The sequence below is a fragment of the Nannobrachium achirus genome (genome assembly GCF_963921795.1).
Source record: "Nannobrachium achirus genome assembly, chromosome: 11".
Classification (NCBI taxonomy): Eukaryota; Metazoa; Chordata; class Actinopteri; order Myctophiformes; family Myctophidae; genus Nannobrachium; species Nannobrachium achirus.
The window spans coordinates 62,672,043-62,691,492 of NC_137820.1; the positions used below are offsets into that span (position 1 = coordinate 62,672,043).

Consider the following 19,450-nt stretch of genomic DNA (forward strand, 5'->3'; position numbering starts at 1 on the left):
TCCTTCATTTGTATGCCATTGAAATTGTATAGAGAAAAAAGAAATGCTGATATCTGTTCCAAAAAGCTTCATAGCCTGCCTGTATATACATAACGACAAAATGTGACATAGCTCTGTTTACACAATGCTGTACCAAATACCCCCTCCAACTGTATATAATTATGTTCCCCATTTTCAACTGTGTTTATTGAAACTTGCTTTGGCAATGTAAACGTATGTTTTCTCATGCCAAAAAAGCTACTTTGAATTGAAAATGTAATTGAATTGTTACAGGCTATTCAATTCAATCCAAACGTGGTAGATCCTATGCTAAGGCAGCTTCAGTTTTTTACAAAGTTCTCAGTTCGTTCCTCCTGAATGGCAAAGTCCACGGCAGCTTGGCCTCCAGATGTAGCAGGAAGAAAAACAGTAATACATATAATAAAAAATAAAATAAAAATAAATACAGAAATAGAACATACTTGAATGTATGATAATACATGTAATATACCTCAACACATTGATTAGTTTCACTTTTACCTGTAAACATTAGAGATGTTACCGATCAATCGGCAATGGATCGGATCGGGCCGATCAAAGCGTGATCGGCGATAATCGGTGGTTTAGATCAAAAGGTAAATTCACCGATCCAATCCGATCGGTGCAACCGATCAACCAGCCGTTCAGTATGCCCACTTGAGGCCATTTTGGGGTATTGATTTCCACAGTGCTGAAGGAATAATTAGTTACTGCTATGATAATAAATACATAGTAATGCTGGTAAATAACTGTAAGGCAAATATATAAATGAATTCATGAGTGAATTAATTAATTAAAGTTAAAACATTAACATTTAGAAAATATAAATAATATATAAATAATAACTTGATCGGATCGGTGATTGATCGGTATCGGGTGATCAAACTTTTGTCATCGGTGCTCGGTGATCGGTTCCAAAAAACCTCATCGGACCATCCCTAGTAAACATATAGGCCTACATATATTTTTATTTACATGATATTACACCCATATTTGCTTGCAAGTGTCCTTCACAAATTTTCATGTAGGCTGTATAGTATCCATTTCAACCAGTAGCCTACTTGTAAAATGTATCTATACAGAGTCTTACAGAAAATGTTTTAGTACAATGGCTGTCCACTGGCGGAGTTCTGCCCAGCCATTTCTTGGTTATTGTCTTCTTACTGGCTACCAGTAAAATTTTGACAAGGTAAGTTATCTGCTGTGCTGAAATCGGTTGGTATATTACTCCGGTAAATATTGGTGAAATTACATTCTCAAATTCCATTATTACATTGATATCAAGCATCTATACTGGAGCAATTGGTGGCAAACCTAAACCAGAATGTTTAGCTACATATTCTCACAAACACCTCTCACAAACATAGCCACCACGTCGAACAAACGTGAACATTTACAACTGTCCACATTTTAAACATGCCACTCTTTGAACCGCATTTATTTCAATTTAACAACATCTCGCCTCACGCAGAGCAGCCAGTCCTGACATAGTATTCTGAACATTCTGGCCAGTGCTGAAACGTCAAAATGATCATCAGGGTATCAAGTTACAGAGGGAGGGAGGGGAAGGGAGGGGGGAGAGGAGCTGAGCAGAGTAGAGTATCGAATTACAACAGAGGGGTGTGTGTGTGTGTGTGTGTGTGTGTGTGTGTGTGTGTGTGTGTGCGTGCGCGCGCGTGTGTGTGCGCAAGCGTTTTTTTCCCCCAAATTTTTTTTTTCAATTTCTTTTTTTTTTCAAAAAAAATTTTTTTTCAAAAAAAATTTTTTTCAAATTTTTTTTCAATTTTTTTTTTTAATTTTTGAGAAAAAAAAATACAATCTCTAAGCCAGTAGATTTGGATTGCTGAGCAATCCCAAAATATTTGAAAGTGGTCAGCCATTGTATTATTGCATTTTCTCAAGCAAATCCCCGATTCCGGAGTACCGTTCTGTAAATACTGTACTTTCTTCTCAGGGTAATGAAGAACCTAATCATGTTTTTGAGTTGGTCAGACCAACTCCAACATTTAGGTGAGTTTGTGGCGCGACATACAGGGCACCTTTTGCCTATTGGCTGTCGCGGCCCTCCAGACGATGGGGGGGGGAAGAACTGCATTGATTAGGGCCAATCGCAGGCGACGCTCCTCCAGACTATGGGTTAAAAAGAGATGGGATTTATGGTTCTTTGAAGTGAACCGGATCTCTGGAATTCGTTCCTTTCAAAGAGCCGTTCAAAAGACTGGCTCATTTTAGTTACTAGTTAGGCCTACTTTGTAGATTGTGTTCATAATTACACATGATTTCAACCCTATTTACATTTCGGCCATATACATTTTGCCGATCTACAAGCTACGAGCTTGTAGATCTGCTATTTTCAAATGTTTTAATACTTTTTATTATTTTTTCCTACGTATTCATTGGAAAACTTTTAAAATGGGACATTTTGCATAATAAGTAGGCTACTTTATGGTTTAATTGCATTTTGATTAATAATTTTGTACTTTTACTCAAGTGCATTTTAATTGCAAACTTCTACTATGTGAATGTGCTTGTACTTTTTCCACAACTGTTTATTTAGAAAGGAACGGCTCCCTACTGTGAACCGGATCCCATCGTTCATTTCAAAGAGCCGTTCAAATGACTCGATTCGTTCACGAACGTCCCATCTCTAGTTAAAAACGGCAACGGGATTGAAGGGAACCAGAGAGAAAAGACTCTGCAGCAGATCGGCTATCATTCTTTGTGTTATGCAACCAAATGTTTATTATACAGAGAGAATCATACACCTTCAAACAGGTGTAGTAGCCTACACGGCTAATAGAACAAAACTATGGAACAAAACCGCAGAGGAATATTTGGGGAAAAAAGGAATGAGGAAGCCCCTGTCTGTTGGACCACAGATCGCCGTTTTTTATTTTAAAAAGTCGATTTAAATATGAATACACTGTGTTGGCTAAAGACCATTGACCCATGACTACAACACCTTATTTGTAATGTAAAATAGCTACTGATAAAGTAGCCTAATGATGAATGAAAAACGCGAAGTGTTGACATGTGTGGAGGACTGCAGGTGCGTCACAAAAGGGGGGGGGGGGAGAGTTACTAAGGCCCAAGGTGGAAGGGCCTTAATTATTTTATACTTTAGCTATTGAAAAATAGCAGATATATAAACTCGAGAGTGCCGCGCTGCGAGCTTGTATATCTGCAATTTTTTAAATCCCCAGAAGAACATTCATGTGGGCCCGCAGTGAATCCTTGTACCCAGGGCCCAGAATTTGGTGCTTGTGTATTTGCGACTCGGAGCGGCTAAAACTTTTCGGATTCGAGACGTTTTAACGCCAGATATATCACATGTTGTAGATTTATAAGCAATCGGCATGATAAGAAACACGTAGGCCTAGCCTACATTTGAAGCAGTTTATTCTGGTTGTTTTGAAATAGAGAGAAATAGACCGCTGTAGGCTACTGTCTACCTCATTCGTCGCTATAGGCTGTTTAAACACCATCATCACAGATCAAATGAATACATTAACACGCAAATTCACTTGTAGGTATATTTATTAGGTTGTTGTCTTTCTTACCGTATGTACACAACTGTCCAGTCCAGTGATAAGTTGCTTTATATCAGATGAAGTAGCCTATTCCTTGGTGCTTCTTGATACAAACACATACAATGTGTTGTGTTGGTATAAAATGAGTCGTAGCCTACACATATTTTCTCATCTTGTCTCATGACAAGACTTGATGAAAGTAACTCACATTCCGCCCAGGTCAAGACAATAATATGAATCGATCTAAACAAATAAAGTCTGTGCTGATGATGATGATGTTGGTATGCTTATGGCTGTTAGGCAGGCTACTTAATAGATAGATAGATAGATATCTTTATTATCCCAAGGGGGATAATCAGTAGCTATTTAACATAACAAATAAGGTGTTGGTGTCGTCATGGTGGGCCATTTAGCCAATACAGTGTATCACACACACACACACACACACACACACACACACACACACACACACACACACACACACACACACACACACACACACACACACACACACACACACACACACACCAGCAGCACAATCCATCCATCCATCCATCTTCAACCACTTATCCAGCATCGGGTCACTGGGGTAACAGTTCCAACTGAGATTTCTAGAGTTCCTTAATAATAATAATTAAAATAAACAAAACTAATGATTATAATTGCGACCGTCAGGTCTGTCTGTCTGTCTGTCTGTCTGTCTGTCTGTCTGTCAGTCTGTCTGTCTGTCTGTCTGTCACGTCACATCACACTTTTTTGCCCCTATCCATGTGAAATTTTCCACACACAATCCTTGTCTGCCAATCCACAACCTCCACCCTTCCAGGGACCCCCCCAGCTCCAGGGACCCCCGCCACATTTTTGTAAAACACATTTTTGAATACTGCTCCTACAGTTTTTGCCCTAAAATCACACAAATCGCTACACAGTTCACCATCCACTGGGTGAAAAATGGGTTACAAAATCATGGGATAAAGGTTTAAGCTTGTGGCATTTAGTTTAACTTTTTCTGAGCTGAATTGTTTGTGCATCTTCTCTGCTGTGCTCCTGTTGTGTCAAATGTTGGCAAGATGTGGTTCGCGGCCTCAACAGGAGCGGATTTGGGACGGTCCTCGCACCAAGGAGCGGAGGAGAAACCTCTGGCGCATTTTAAAACTCGCTTGCTCGTGCTCGTATTCAAACATTGTATATTCTTATTCTTATAGGCCTACTCTTATTAAAAATAAAAGGCAAATAAGAACAGGTGATTATTCTTATTTATTTTTTGCACGTGAGAGTGGTGATAACCCACCCGCCCGCCTGAAAAGGTCTGAAACGTTGGCACCGGGTCAGCCTGCGCAACACTAAACAGCACACCTGGTTATAGAACCATGATTCTATTTCAACCCACCCAGTACAACAGTTAGGTTAACAAGTACATCCTACATACAACTGTCTTGCTCACTGCAATATACACCTGTCTTGTTCACTGCAATATACAACTGTCTTGTTCACTGCAATATAGAACTCTCATCTTCCTGCAATATACAACTGTCTTGTTTACTGCAACCTGTTCATGCTCGAATCTTTCAATAAAAAATAAAAAAAATCATTACCTGTCGGATCTTTCTTTACAGGCTAATAATGACATGTCATTGTTCTTGTGTGTCAACTTGTACATCTGCCCTTTTCAATTGATTACATAGGGCTAATGTTAAAGGGTTCTTTTAGACTGTTAAATCTCCCCGCCTTTTTAACCCACATGCGACCAGCTCATATATTGACTGTGTCAATTCTTGTTCCATGAAAACTCTCTCCAAAGGCCGGAGCTAGAAGTGGAGAACATCCTCCTCCTCCAAGGTCATGCCTGCCTCCTTTTCCCATTTAGTTTTAACATAAAAAGTAGAATGATTCTGGGCTGACTGTATACTTGAGTAAATTCTTGATATAATTTTTTGGGTGGTATTGCCATTGCATCAATGAGAATATAGATGTATGCATCAATGAGAATATAGATGAGATCTATTTCAACTTTCTTGTCAAAATGATCCTAAGTTGTGATAATCAATTAAGTATGGGAAGTCGTTCAGGTCTGTACCAGATGAAATCAGACAATTATGTTTTGATATCATACCAAGTCCATTGTTTGAATCTAGAATCTAGCTGTGCTGGTGTAAAATCTTTATTTTTCATTTTTTATCCCATGATTTTGCAACACATTTTTCACCCAGTGCCAATTATCTATTAGATAACTGGGTGAAAAATGTGTTGCAAAATTACATTAAATGTAATCCCGGGCACAACACTCTCTCTGCCAACTTGGGGAGAGCAACGGACTGACCTCATGCTTCCTTCTATGCATGAGAAGTCCAAGCCACTTATTTACCCCACTTAGGGTAAGTGGGGTATGGTATGGATATGGGCACTGATAACGCGGAGGAGAGAACACGCCGCCAGTGCCCACAGCTTCTCCAGCGGGAATCGAACCCAGGACCTTCTAGCTGTGAGGGGACAGCGCTACCGACTGCACCACCTTGACCCTGCCACCCTTCTTAATAACCGTGCATCTCTTTCTATTTTTTGGTTCTTTCATTCTCTAAACCAGATATTTAGAGGGACCTTTGGCACATGCACACATTGACATCAAAGTGGGTTCGAGCCCCTGCCCTTTTATCCATCTGTAAAAAGTGCCCTCTCCAGACCATGAATGCAGTTTTTACTATGGTGAAAGAAATGCAAATGCCCTCTTTCCACAAAGGCAGCAAGAGAATTGCCTTGTCCAAACTCTCCTGAACTTGAATGCAGCTTCATGTTGAAAGAACTGCCCTCTCTGTGTAGAAACTAGAAATACATGCCGTTACACCACATCTCCAGTATTAACTTGATTATGCCACACTTTGATCATAGTTCAGTGTGGTAAGTATCAAGCTTGGAGGTCAGCTATTGTGTTGTTTTCACCAAAAGGCTACAAGCATCATGAGGATGCATTCAAAAGAATTAAGTACCAGGACCAGGGACGTGCAGAGAATGTCTTCTTTCTAAAAGGGCCTTTTGGTAACCTGACTTGCCAGATGGCAGTTTGCAGGATGCTACGCATTGCTGCCACCATCTGGTGGAGTCAGGTTACCAAAAGGCCCTTTTAGAAAGAAGACATTCTCTGCACGTCCCTGGTCCTGGTACTTAATTCTTTTGAATGCATCCTCATGATGCTTGTAGGGGGACATCCAATTGGTCCAGTTCTGTCTTTCCATTTTGCATCATATTCATTGTTATACCAGCAAAATAGATATCTTAATTGAGTTGCTTTATAATAGTCTTCAGGCAAGGAAGAGACATGCAACCCTTTTGGTAAACCCCAGACAGCTTTTAACTTTCAATATTTAGATATTTGATATTAATTCATGTATCAGACATACACCTTTAGTATAAAAGGTGAAAAGTCTCTCTCTGTTTAAATGTGCATGTAAAGACAAACAAAGAGAGAGAGAGAGAGAGAGAGAGAGAGAGAGAGAGAGAGAGAATCATTATAGCAGATTTGGGGCCCGGCCTATTCTAGCTTCAATGAATATAGACATACATTGAAGCCACTACATTTGGGTTTATAGACTACTTTGATTGATTCATACTTGATTTGATAGACAAAATGTGTCACCAACCTTAGACTGTATCAGCTGTACTAGCACGCACATACAGTACATGCAATTTCATAATCCGCTCTGGGACCCGGACCAGATATGCAACCAAACGGTAACAGATATTCATAACTAAATGAATTTGGTCCTGCTGCTGGTATATCGGCTACTTGTTTGCCATCACATTGTCTTGAAAGTTTCCTATTTGTTGTTTTTCTCATTAAAATAAAGGCAACTCTTGTAGTTCTGGCTACCATACTATCCTCGTTAGGATCCTGTCAGAAATTGATATTTTGACACCTTCACAAAAAGGAAAAGTTTATAATGAAAATGATGATGCTGTGGCTGAAAGTAGAATGCGTTTAAACTTTTAAGTCCAAAAAGCTGTATTGAGGGCGAAAGATAAGGTATATTTTAGGGTGGGCAATATAATCGATATGGCAATACATCGCGATAGTTTATTATTTGCCAATACTGTATCGATACTTCAGGCCGTAGTATCGCAATACTTTGAGGAAAATAAAATATGTTCCCATGCATAGGAACCAATGGTAGAAGTCCAGTCCTGACACTCCGCTGCCTCTAGATGTCATAAAATGAAATATGTTCCCATGCATAGGAACCAATGGTAGAAGTCCGGTCCTGACACTCCGCTGCCTCTAGATGTCATAAAATAAAATATGTTCCCATGCATAGGAAGGAACCAATGGTAGAAGTCCAGTCCTGACACTCCGCTGCCTCTAGATGTCGCTGTAGTAGCTACTTCCCCTTCCCATGGTTCAGTGAGTGAGGTCTCTCGGTTCAGTGAGTGAGGTCTCTCGAGAAAATGGCTGCGAACGACGAAAATAACAAAATTAGAGCAGTGCCTTCAGCTTTTAAAGCTGATATATCGCAATAGTATCGTATCGCAAAGAATTGCGATATATCGTGATACTATTGCATCGTGACCCAAGTATCGTGATACATATTGCATTGCAAGATTCTTGCCAATATCCACCCTTTAGTATATATCCATAACCTACTGTATTGATGCAGTACTTCACTCAACCTGCCTCATATACTGTAATATTGCTGGCACGTAATTGCCATAATTGCACAAGAAGACATATTAGAATTGTTGAGTCAGAAACATCAATAACATAGTCCACTTAAATCTTCTTTTTGACAAAGTTTGAGCGCTGAACAGCTAGGGTCTGGTTAGTTTTTGGAATCCAAAAGCCAGGATGAAAACATAGACACAGTTTCAGTGAACACATACAAAACAGTTCCTTAAAATAGAACCTTTATTATATAAAAATGCTTTTGATACAAAAATTGTCACAAGTGTAAATTACACAAAGCATTTTAGACAAAGACGACAACGACAGGGTTTGTGTTAAGGAGCATAGTTTTACTGGCACAGTGGTTTAGGAGGCGAGGGCCAGAACTTTATAGGCCTATCTATAAGAGTTGTGGCAAGTAAATCACTCAAGTCTCTTGATAGTTCCAAGTGGTTACTGATATAATGTTCAATTAGCTAATGTTACCAGGTCATACATTATATTCCAGGCAGTAAGTGGGTAGAATTTAGTCCTGTAATCCTAAAATAATAAAAGTCACTTTCACCATTTTGCTTCTCATATGCAGACAAGATTCTGCATTGTTCAATCCACAAAATTGTCTCATTGAAGCTGATGCTAATTAATTTATTTTGGACTGTGCTGTGGTGACCCCAACCTTTGGGCATGAACATTATATTTCTCCAATGCTTTTACATTGAAAAAGGGTTGGAGTGGGTGTTGTGGGGTACTGCGTGTGCCCCTTATGGGGCACCGCTTTTGTTACCAATCTCTCTTTATTAGTGCTGAGTTTCCTTTCCTTCCCAAAAAATAGAAACTGATCTATTGAGATAATAATATCAACAGCTAAAAACTAAACTCTGGTCTTTCACCCTGCTACGTTCATGTGACTCATCACTTTCTGTTCCATGATTAAGTCAAAGTACCATTCTGTCTGTATCTGCGTGGACATATTATATAAGTGCTTGGCTAGAATTTAAAGCATATTAAATTGAAGAATGTTCAATGTTACCACAGTCTGGCTTCACATAACATGTTAAATAAAAACAGATCATATCACCCCAAACCACACCTGGACAACTGTGTTTTAATATGCTTCCAAACTACTACAGCTGATTGAGAAGCATTCAATTGAAATTCAAAGGCTATATAACAGCCTTTAAAATGTAGTGTCACTTGCAAAATATTGTGTAAAGCAGCACTCTTATTTATTTACTCTCTTTTTTTTCCAATATTGGAAACATGAAGTCAAACTATTTGTATTCGACAGGTAATGTTGCAAACAAAACAACACAAACAACATAGCTTTGAAGATAAATGACATGTCCCAGTTGTATCGAACTATAGCTTTTCAAAGCTATCCTATAAGTGACTCCAGAAAGACTTCTTCACACCAATAATGACGATTCAGATAAACAAACATACATACATACTTACATAGTGAGCTACACACAGACAGAAATATGAATTACAAAAGTTGCTATAGGAATAATTTGTTATTAACAGTAAAATAGCTTCATGATCTATTGTCAATAAGAGAATGGTAGTTTTGGGATTTTCTGTATAATTATAATTCATAGTAAATGATATAGTATGTACACAATAGCAGCAAACATACTTTTGGTAAACGGGACAAAAAGAACAAAACAAAATGTGATGGTAGGAACAGGTTCAAATTCATCAAGAAAAATCACTAATGTCTCAAGACTCAATTATTTACTTAATTACAAATATGTACATTTCCGTAATACTATGAAATAAATTTGGTATCTTTTTTTTTCATTTATAGTAGAATTCTTAACTAAAGTTATGTTTGAGAGAGAAATGGATTCCCTCAAAGTGATACCACCGGTAGATTTGTCTTCCTCTCTAAATGCATGCAGGTTCATTGAGGAAGGCTTCCACAATGTAAAACATACCATATCACCGGGACTAAGACCATAGCCAATAAAATGCTATCAAGTTTCAAAAGAATTTGAAATGTTGGGTTAAAAAAAAGTTATATAAATTCACAATGTACAAAAGATTTCACACTTTTATATTGGCCTTATCCCATCCATCCATCCATCCATCCATCGTATCACACTTATTTAGCCACCCACACATTTAGATGTGCACATACTCAGTTACACATCCATTCACACGCTCATTTATTTATTTACATTCATTCTTAATCTATTCAATCACGTGTTCATTGATTCATTCACTCATACATTCATCCATCCATCCAGCTCTCAATCCTTTTTTTCTTTTTTTTAAATCGCCCTAAACCACAATGTCCTAACCCCAAAGTTAAGCCAGTGGTGAATCAGCGGGCATGAATAAAATAGTAAAAATAATTCCTCTCATTTATTTTTGTTCATATTATTTTAACACTATATACAGTCCTGGCACTTGGTCTGCTGCCTACGAGGTCGCTGTCAAGACGGAAGAAGGGGGCGTTGATGGTTTGCATTGATGATGGATGTCCAAACAGTTGTCTCAAAGTCTTTGCTTCGGTTTCTAAAAGTTGTTCTGCTGGCGGCCGGCAGCCTCTGATTCCTGGTTCCACAGATTTCAACACAGTACAGCAGCAGCTGTCCGACTTCACACAGAGGATGAGTCTGACAGAGGTTCCATCTTAGAGATACCTGCCACAGTCATTAGCTGTGACACGGAGCCACTACCCGTCCATATTGGATTGGTGCTAATAAGGGGTTGTCGCCGATCATTTTACATTAACTTCACATCCACTTTAAATCAGTTTCTTGTTGCACACACAAGAGCAGAGCAGCATAGTCAGTCGGTGGAATCGGCATTAAATGTGCCAGAGATTGGACATCTGTGTTTCGTCTTGTTTTCACTAGCAATTTGACAACTCAGGTGTTGTGGCAAGGCTAGCTTTGAGATTAGGAAAAAGAGAATTTCTGATCAAAAAGCTCACTGGCTTCAGTCAACAGACTGCTAAAAAGTTTCTGTAGGCAGGATGAAAACGGGGTGGAAAAATACAATTGCTGCCTAAATAGCACTGATCTCCTGCTTAACACCATTGATGGGCCCTTGAGCATGGCCCTTAATCAATCCTTAAGGGCCCTTGAGCATGGCCCTTAATCAATCCTTAAGGGCCCTTGAGCATGGCCCTTAATCAATCCTTAAGGGCCCTTGAGCATGGCCCTTAATCGGCCAGACTGCTCCAGCAGAGGGGCTCAGTGGCAGAACAGCAGAAGATTGTAGTTGTACGTACTGGCCAGCAGGTGGAGGTGTGTAACTGTAAATATGAAGCAGGGCGCTGCTGAAAACGGGAAAATCACTTAGCTTATCATAAGTCAAAAGTAGTGGCAAGACAGCAAAAGTGATATGGCCTGTAACTGCTGACTGTCACAACAGCACTCTGACATATCGTCGTTGTCGGGTGGAAACCTTGTATGTCCAAAACTGTTCGTTTTTATCATTTTAAAAAATGAACTAAACTGCTTTATTTGTACGCCCAGAGGTTGTATTTTGACCAGAAGAAGTCAAGTGTGTCCAACACTCCCTAAGATGCCAACAAGATGGAAGTCACAGCTCTTCTCTTCAACCAGTCCATGTCAAAAGGAACTTCTGCAAGCACACAACGCCTTGCACTGCGAGGCGTTGTGTGCTTGTAGATCTGCTGTTTTCACTACTTTTGTGCGACGGCCTTGTCTGATGAAGCAGGGCTTTACTTCGCTAAAAAAGCTACAAATTTGAAACGTACAAGGTTTCTGCCCGACAGTGACAATATACTAGAGGGACACACCTCTGGACCGCCTAGCATCTGGACCACCACTGGAATGCGAAAAATATGACCATGTTGCTTTACAAACTTCCAACGTGTCTTTAAGCAACACTCTTGAACCTCACCCACTCTGGTAACACCTGCTCTGTAGTGCAATAGGCCAGGTCCGGAAAAAAGTCAGCAAAATAATTATTTTATACGATAATATGCAGACACTCCTCCTCTTTGCTATTATAATTACTCTTCTTTGCCTGTTACTTGGTTGAATGTTTGTGGAGATCAACAAATCCCACTGCGAGGATGGGGAAATAAGGCCTATTGTTGCTTGTCCCTAGGATCGTCACTGGGCTCCGACCCCCGTCAAAGCCCCTCCTTCCCCCTCAGGAAAGGAGGGTCAAGAGGAGTCGGTGCAGGGGGAGGGTGGAGGAGGGCAGAGGTGGAAGTAGGAGCGCTCGGTGGAGGGCGAGGGCGGACAGCTCTCCTCCGCAGAGAGGTACTGGGAGCGCGGGGTGGGGGGCGGCGGGTAGGGGTCCGAGTCCGAATTCAGGTCCATATAGTATTTGTTGTGCTTGTTGTTATGAGCGCTGTGGCCCCCCGCGGCCTTCCAGCGGCCCACCGATGAGCTGGGCCCCGTGGGCGGGTGGTGGGGGGTGTAGTCGCTGTCGCACACGTCTGTGCTGCACGGCGTGGTGGGAGGAGCCGCGCCGCGCACCGGGTGGTAGGGCCTGCATGGGGACAAGAGAACAGACACCGCTGGTTTATATAGATTCAAATAGAATTCAGTTGAATTTAATTTGTGGAATGAAACAAGCGTTCATGTACATCAGGCAGTGCCGGATTTATATGACATGAGGCCCCTGGGCAAGGGGAAATAAAGAGGCCCTTGTGCGCGCGCGAAGTACCGCACACGTACCGCGCACGCGAAGTACCTGATACATAGAGTGGACGGGCTTTAGACTGCACTAAGCTTTCAGAGCAACTACATGCAGTGCGGCGAGCAGAGCTCTCAATGTTATTACCATAATAAAACAAAATGTACAGTAACTAAACACAAATATCACTTTATTTGGATAGCAATACTTTAAAATGTCATCATTAACTCATTCAGGGTCTTTTCAAAATGGCTTCCAAGTTCCACACCGCCTCCCTCTCCATAGACTTCCATGTAATTAATTGTGCACGGATCATGCACGCCCATGCCTAGATCATGCACCACATGTGTGCACACTAGGGATGCGAATCTCGACCACTGAGGCGATACGATACGGACCTCGATACACAGCCAGCGATACGATATAATTGCGATACATTGAAATCCTGACGATACGATACATCACGATCCACCCCTGTTCCCGATACGATGCGATACGATTCACCACGATTCAAGCCCAAATCCCAAAATTTACAAAACATAGCGACTAAAAATGTATGAAATTTAAATTCACAATTTATTGTTTCACTGTAGTACTAGGCTCTGTCTAACAACCCAACATATAGTATTCTGGGAGAACACAAAGCTGCTGGCTATTGTAGAAGTGTTTGATAACTAATCATATAGAAGGCCTATGTCATTATTAGTAGGCCTATATGTCTTCAACTGGGAGTCAGGGACCCCAATCCAGGGTTATTACAGGGGGCCTGCCAAATATTTGTGTGATACAGTATAGCCTACAGCGAGGGTCCCTGCTTGATCTCTGTCTGAGCTAAGGGGTCCTTGACCTGAAAAACAATAAAGTCCCTCCCTGGTTTGTATTTATATAATATAATATAATATAATATAATATAATATAATATAATATAATATAATATAATATTATATTATATTATATTTAATCCAGGATTATGCAATTTTTATAGCCAAAATGTTTTAAAACAGACCTACAAGCTCACAGCGCGTCGCATCCACGACGCATTGTGAGCTTGTAGGTCTGCTATTTTAGGTGCAACACCTTTGTACTGCGATGTATAAATTAGGCTTCTTTTCCAGAGCAGAACTAGCAGCAGAGAAAGTGAGAGAGTTGCTTGCATCAACAGGAAAGTTGTAGAACAGTGACAAATACTTTGTTTTAAACGCAAGCAGTAGTCCTACAACACCCAGCAACATTGTTGTTGTTGTGTGTGTGCAGTTAATATAGCGCAGAGAGAAGATGATCTCAATCAATTGTCCGTCGAAGATTCGCTAAGAAACGGCTGTTGATTACATATCACTCGATCAGCCTGTGCTACTCTGTGACAACAATCAGCGCAGCGGACTTGGATGTTATAAAGCTAAGTACTGTACTAATTTATCATCTTTTTAACCCGTGGGGCTGCTAGTTCGTCTGTGTTGATTCACTCGCATTTCGCTGTCTGTCTCCCTGGTTGCAAGCATGCAGAGTGCAGATGTCCGTCTGTCCGAGAGCAGCTCGCGTTAAAGACTGGCTTTTGGGGAGGGGGCTGAACCGAACGGCTGATGATGGTGCATTCATGGCGCCTCGGAAACACAGGATAGAATGAAATACTATTATGGAAGAACCGATACAATCGCGGAATGTACCGATCCAGACACTCACGGCACAATCCATCACGATTTCGGCCGTCTATTGTACCGGTACACACTGAATGAACCGATTCGACCGTATTGCGGACGTTTGTATCGCGATTACGATCCGTACCGGTATATCTTCGCATCCCTAGTGCACACTGTTCACAGCTTTCAAACAAAAAAATCCGAATGGAAATCCGTTCAGGCATTCATGAGCTAGCAGCCATTATGTTTTCTTGAAATGTAAACAAACATGGCTGCCATGTTTGAAAGATGGGGTTGGTATGGGGGTTAAACATGGAATTTCGCGATCATGCCTACTACATTTTTTGGGGTCCAAAAAATATTTTTTGAAATTTTTTTTTTTTTTTTTTTCTTTTTGGAGGCCCCCACCCCCCTGAGGCCCCTGGGCACGTGCCCACCCTTGCCCAATGGTAAATCCGGCCCTGAGTCATCAGGGATCTTCAATGTTTTCAGGCCAAGGACCCCTTAGCTGGGAGAGAGATGAAGCAGGGAGCACTCTGCCTATTGTATAAATGTGTGATGCAGATTCTCATCAATTTCATAGATAGATTCATAGACTTGTTTGACACTTAACCACTTAAAATCTTAACTCGTCGATACTTTGTAAACTTGACCATTCACTCTGTACTTGGTCTGCTCTTCTACTGCTACCTCTACAGCAAACCTATTTGCCAAAAATAGCTGATCTACAAGCTCTCAACGCCTCGCAGCAAGTTCTCCTCAGAGTATAGTGATGCGAGGGTCCAAGTTGTTCATTTAAAATAATTATCCTATCACTCAAAGATTTGGCTGCCCCCCTGTAGTAACTCTGAGGACCCCCTAGGGGCCCCGGACTCCTTGTTGAAGACCCCTGATGTACAGTTTATGTTGTGTTCCAACTATATTAGAATGGCATTGCATTTCTACCATGTGTAGAGAATGGACTGTGACTATAGAAGCAAGTAAACCCACCTTGACCACTGAGCAGCAGGCAAGGCTAGAGAAAACAACTAAAACTATTTTAAAAGAATGATGCAGTACATACTATCCCACATGACAATCTATTAAATATAATCTTTTTGGCAGCTGCCTTTGTCAGGGTCAATTAGTCTGGGTCAGTTAATACTAAATGGACTGTAACAGATAAGATGAGAAAGCCCAGAGTCGAAAGCCATTTTCAAAATCAGTCGTTATCACTGGTGTGAGGATGAGCATGTCTGGGTCATAACGGTATTATAGTATACTGTGTGTGTGTGTGTGTGTGTGTGTGTGTGTGTGTGTGTGTGTGTGTGTGTGTGTGTGTGTGTGTGTGTGTGTGTGTGTGTGTGTGTGTGTGTGTGTGTGTGTGTGTATGTGACAGAGAGAGAGAGAGAGAGAGAGAGAGAGAGAGAGTGTGTGTGTGTGTGTGTGTGTGTGTGTGTGTGTGTGTGTGTGTGTGTGTGTGTGTGTGTGTGTGTGTGTGTGTGTGTGTGTGTGTGTGTGTGTGTGTGTGTGTGTGTGTGATTGTGTGAGAGGTAGAGAGACAGAGAGAGAGAGAGAGAGAGTGTGTATGTGTATGTGTGTTTTTTTCTTTTTAGTTGAATGAATGATTCAGTGAGCTCGCTGTATGCGTGTCACCTCAACAGATACGCGTGTCTTACCTGTACGATCGGGTGGTGGAGGGGCTGTTTGAAGAGTAAAAGATCTCAGCGTTGTACAGAGAACGATCAGTAGCCGGGGAGGGAGGTGGATTCAGTATCTAAACACACAAAATAGCATCAAAGCAGGCAGGCCACTTTTTAACCTCACAAACAAAAGATGATTTTACTACAAGGCCATTACAGAGTATATTCTGTTGCACTATATCGTCGTTGATGGGTGGAAACCTCGTATCTCCAAGTTTCAAATGTGTACGTTCTTTCGCAAAGTAAAGCCCTGCTTCATCGTACAAGGCCGTCGCACAAAAGTGAAAACAGCAGATCTACAAGCACACAACGCTTCGCGGTGCGAGGCGTCGTGTGCTTGTAGATCGGCTGTTTTCACTAGATTAAATCATTTTTAAAATGATAAATGCAAAACCAACAGTTTTGGACATACAAGGTTTTCACCCGACAACGACGATATGTTTGCATACTTTGCAAACGTACCTGAGGATAAAAGGCTCCCTTGGTAGACGATGAGCTGCTGGAGGAGGCTCCAGTCACATGGTTCCTGTCGTACAGCGGAGCTCCACTACTGCTGCTGCCCATCAGACTCACTGAACTCATCATAGACTTACACCCGGGAATACCTGGACAAAACAAAACAACCGCAACGCGCCTGTTAACATTCAGACACGATGACGAAGCCAGGATCCATCCATCCAACAATAACCCTACGTTCCCCTCAACTTCATCGCCCCCAGCAATTCCCAGCAATTCCAAGCTAGGGAAGAACGCCCTACCTTGGAATTGCTGGGAATTGCTGGGGGCGATGAAGTTGAGGGGAACGTGGGGCGTGCCACTGATGTACTCGTGCGGGAACGTCCCGCTGGGGCCCTTGTAGCGCCTGCACACCACGCGCTGACACACGAAATACGCGCCGCCGATCACAAAGACCAGCAGTATGATGGCGATCACCGGGCCAATGGTAGAGGAGCTGGTGGGGAGGTCACTGACAGGAGGCTGCAGTACCTCTGCTTATAGAGGGAGAGAGAGAGAGAGAGAGAGAGAGAGAGAGAGAAAGAAATAAAGATAGAAAGGTAAAATTAGGAAGATGAAATATGTTCAGTATAGATTTGGGTAACTGAGAAATAATATGTCGTAACAGGAAGCATTAAAGTGTGTATGTGCATGCGTACCACAGGCCAACTCGTCGGATCCATCGGCGCAGTCAGAGTAGTTGTCACACTGTTGTTTCTTTGTGATGCACTGGTTGTCACCACAGCGGAACTGATTGGGAGGACAGATATCTGAGAGATGGAGAGGGGAGGTGAGAGGTGGGAGAGTGGAGGTCAGACAAACGAAACACAACCTCGATATCTTTCACGTACCATGATCTGTCTACACATACTGAAAGAACCTAGAAGTATACCGGTATATCATATCATATCATATCATATCATATCATATCATATCATATCATATCATATCATATCATACAGGGGTTGACACTAAGGTCTCAGAGGCACTTGCCCGTCGGGCAAGTACAGGTCATGTTCTATTTGCCCAAAGAAAGGTCATGCCCACTTGCCCGAAAAGTAAATCGTCCATTATAAAATGATGATAGGTCAAATTTGAATTACTGGTTCAGACAACCTTTTATTTCATGTTATGGTAGATTAGTTTAGTAAAATGCTATTTTACGCCTCAGTAAGTAGGTGTGCTATAATATTTTACTTCGATCAGTGGTAGGAATTTCAGCACTTGCACAGCTGATCCCAGCTGATCCCGGTTCTAAAGTTACATAAGTTAAAGTTACAGATTGCAGCTTTAATCCTTTTAGGCCTAGAATTATTTAATGCTATTAAATAATTATTTAACTATTGAAAAATAGCAGATATACAAGCTCGCAGCGCGGCACTCAGATCTGCTATTTTTGAAAAGTCGTGAAAATGTGTGCAAATCTTTGAATATATGTATTTTTGCAGGGAACATTTGCAACTCAAATGTTGCTTCTGGGGGGTCCCTGGAAGTAAATATTTTGAGATGGGGGTCCATTCCAAATACATATCCTTCACATGAAAAGGTTTGAGCACCTCTGACATAGAAGCATACGTTTTTCAAAAAACCTTAGAAGGATTCAAAGACTTGCACAAATCTTCACGATCTTTCAAAAATAGCAGTTTGGTGCGACACCCCTGAGTGTGTGTGAATGCAAACTCACTGTCACAGTCCTGTTCGTCAGAATGGTCATCACAGTCAGGCTCTCCGTTGCAGCGCCGCTGTGCGTCGATGCACTCTCCCTTGTCACACTGGAACTGGAAAGCCGAGCACACGGGGCAGTTCTCCTCGTCGCTGTGGTCCTCACACTCAGCGAAGCCGTCGCAGCGCCACGCCATGGGGATGCAGTCAATCTCCCCTGTAGAACAGGTGAACTGCTCCGTGGAACACGTGGGAGGCTCTGGGAGACCAGAGGAGAGGAGGAAAAGACATTGCTGCGTTGGTCAACTGCTATTCTCTCATTCTCTCGTTGTGGTCGTTCAAAGTGAAAACGATTTAATTACAAACCACAAAGTAAAACATTTTACTTTTTGTGAATGTTTTTAGATCCAATCCTTTGGCGTTTGTTTTCTGATTGTTTGTTGTTGTGACCGTCAGATCGCAGTTACTATGAAAACCTCCACCGGCTGTCAGTCAGTCAGTCTGTCAGTCTGTCCGTCACGTCACACTTTTGCCCTACTCATATCTCCAGCACCGTTGCCCCGATCCATGCCAAACTTTGCACACACACTCCTTGGCTGCTAAACCACAACCTTTCTCAAATGGCCCTCTTCTAGCGCCACCATCAGGCAGACCTTTTCAAAACACATTTTTGAACACTGCTCCTACAGATTTTGGCCTAAAATCACGCAAATTGGATGGCAAATCACAACCTCCGCCCCTGATTCCTCACATGACCCTCTTCTAGCGCCACCATGAGGTTGGCGACCTGACGGTCGCTTATCTCCCGATTAGAGAGTCTTACTGGCTCACCTCCACAGTGCAGCAGGTCCTGCAGTAACACCAGGTGCATGGGACAGGAGCAGCGTGGCGTTCCGTCTCCCTTGGCGATGCAGATGTGAGAACAACCCCCGTTGTCACGGGAACAAGGGTGGGCGGCTGGACAGGAGAGAGTAAGGATTCAACAGAGTTGGACAGAGTTAAAAACAAATATGAACACTTAAGAGAAATGTTCTAGTTCTAGTCATTTCTGTGGTAGGGAAAGATCTCTAATTGTCCTATACATTATTATTCATATTTATTTGACTATATATTCAGTTTAGAGATGCTCCGATTGTGATTTTTGGGGCC

General features: G+C 41.7%; 1 protein-coding gene across 1 annotated transcript in view; it reads right to left on the minus strand.

The window, feature by feature from the left end:
* Positions 1–8,424: 8,424 nt before the first annotated feature.
* lrp5 (low density lipoprotein receptor-related protein 5) overlaps positions 8,425–19,450 on the minus strand; it is a 109,387-nt gene continuing 98,361 nt past the window's right edge. Inside the window, exons 23-29 of the mRNA XM_080737373.1 lie at positions 19,133–19,258; positions 18,324–18,560; positions 17,299–17,409; positions 16,903–17,133; positions 16,607–16,749; positions 16,121–16,218; positions 8,425–12,678 (exon numbers count right to left, since the gene is read on the minus strand). Coding sequence (XP_080593499.1) covers positions 12,348–12,678; positions 16,121–16,218; positions 16,607–16,749; positions 16,903–17,133; positions 17,299–17,409; positions 18,324–18,560; positions 19,133–19,258 — 1,277 coding nt within the window. The 3' untranslated portion in view covers positions 8,425–12,347. The remainder of the gene's footprint in view (positions 12,679–16,120; positions 16,219–16,606; positions 16,750–16,902; positions 17,134–17,298; positions 17,410–18,323; positions 18,561–19,132; positions 19,259–19,450) is intronic.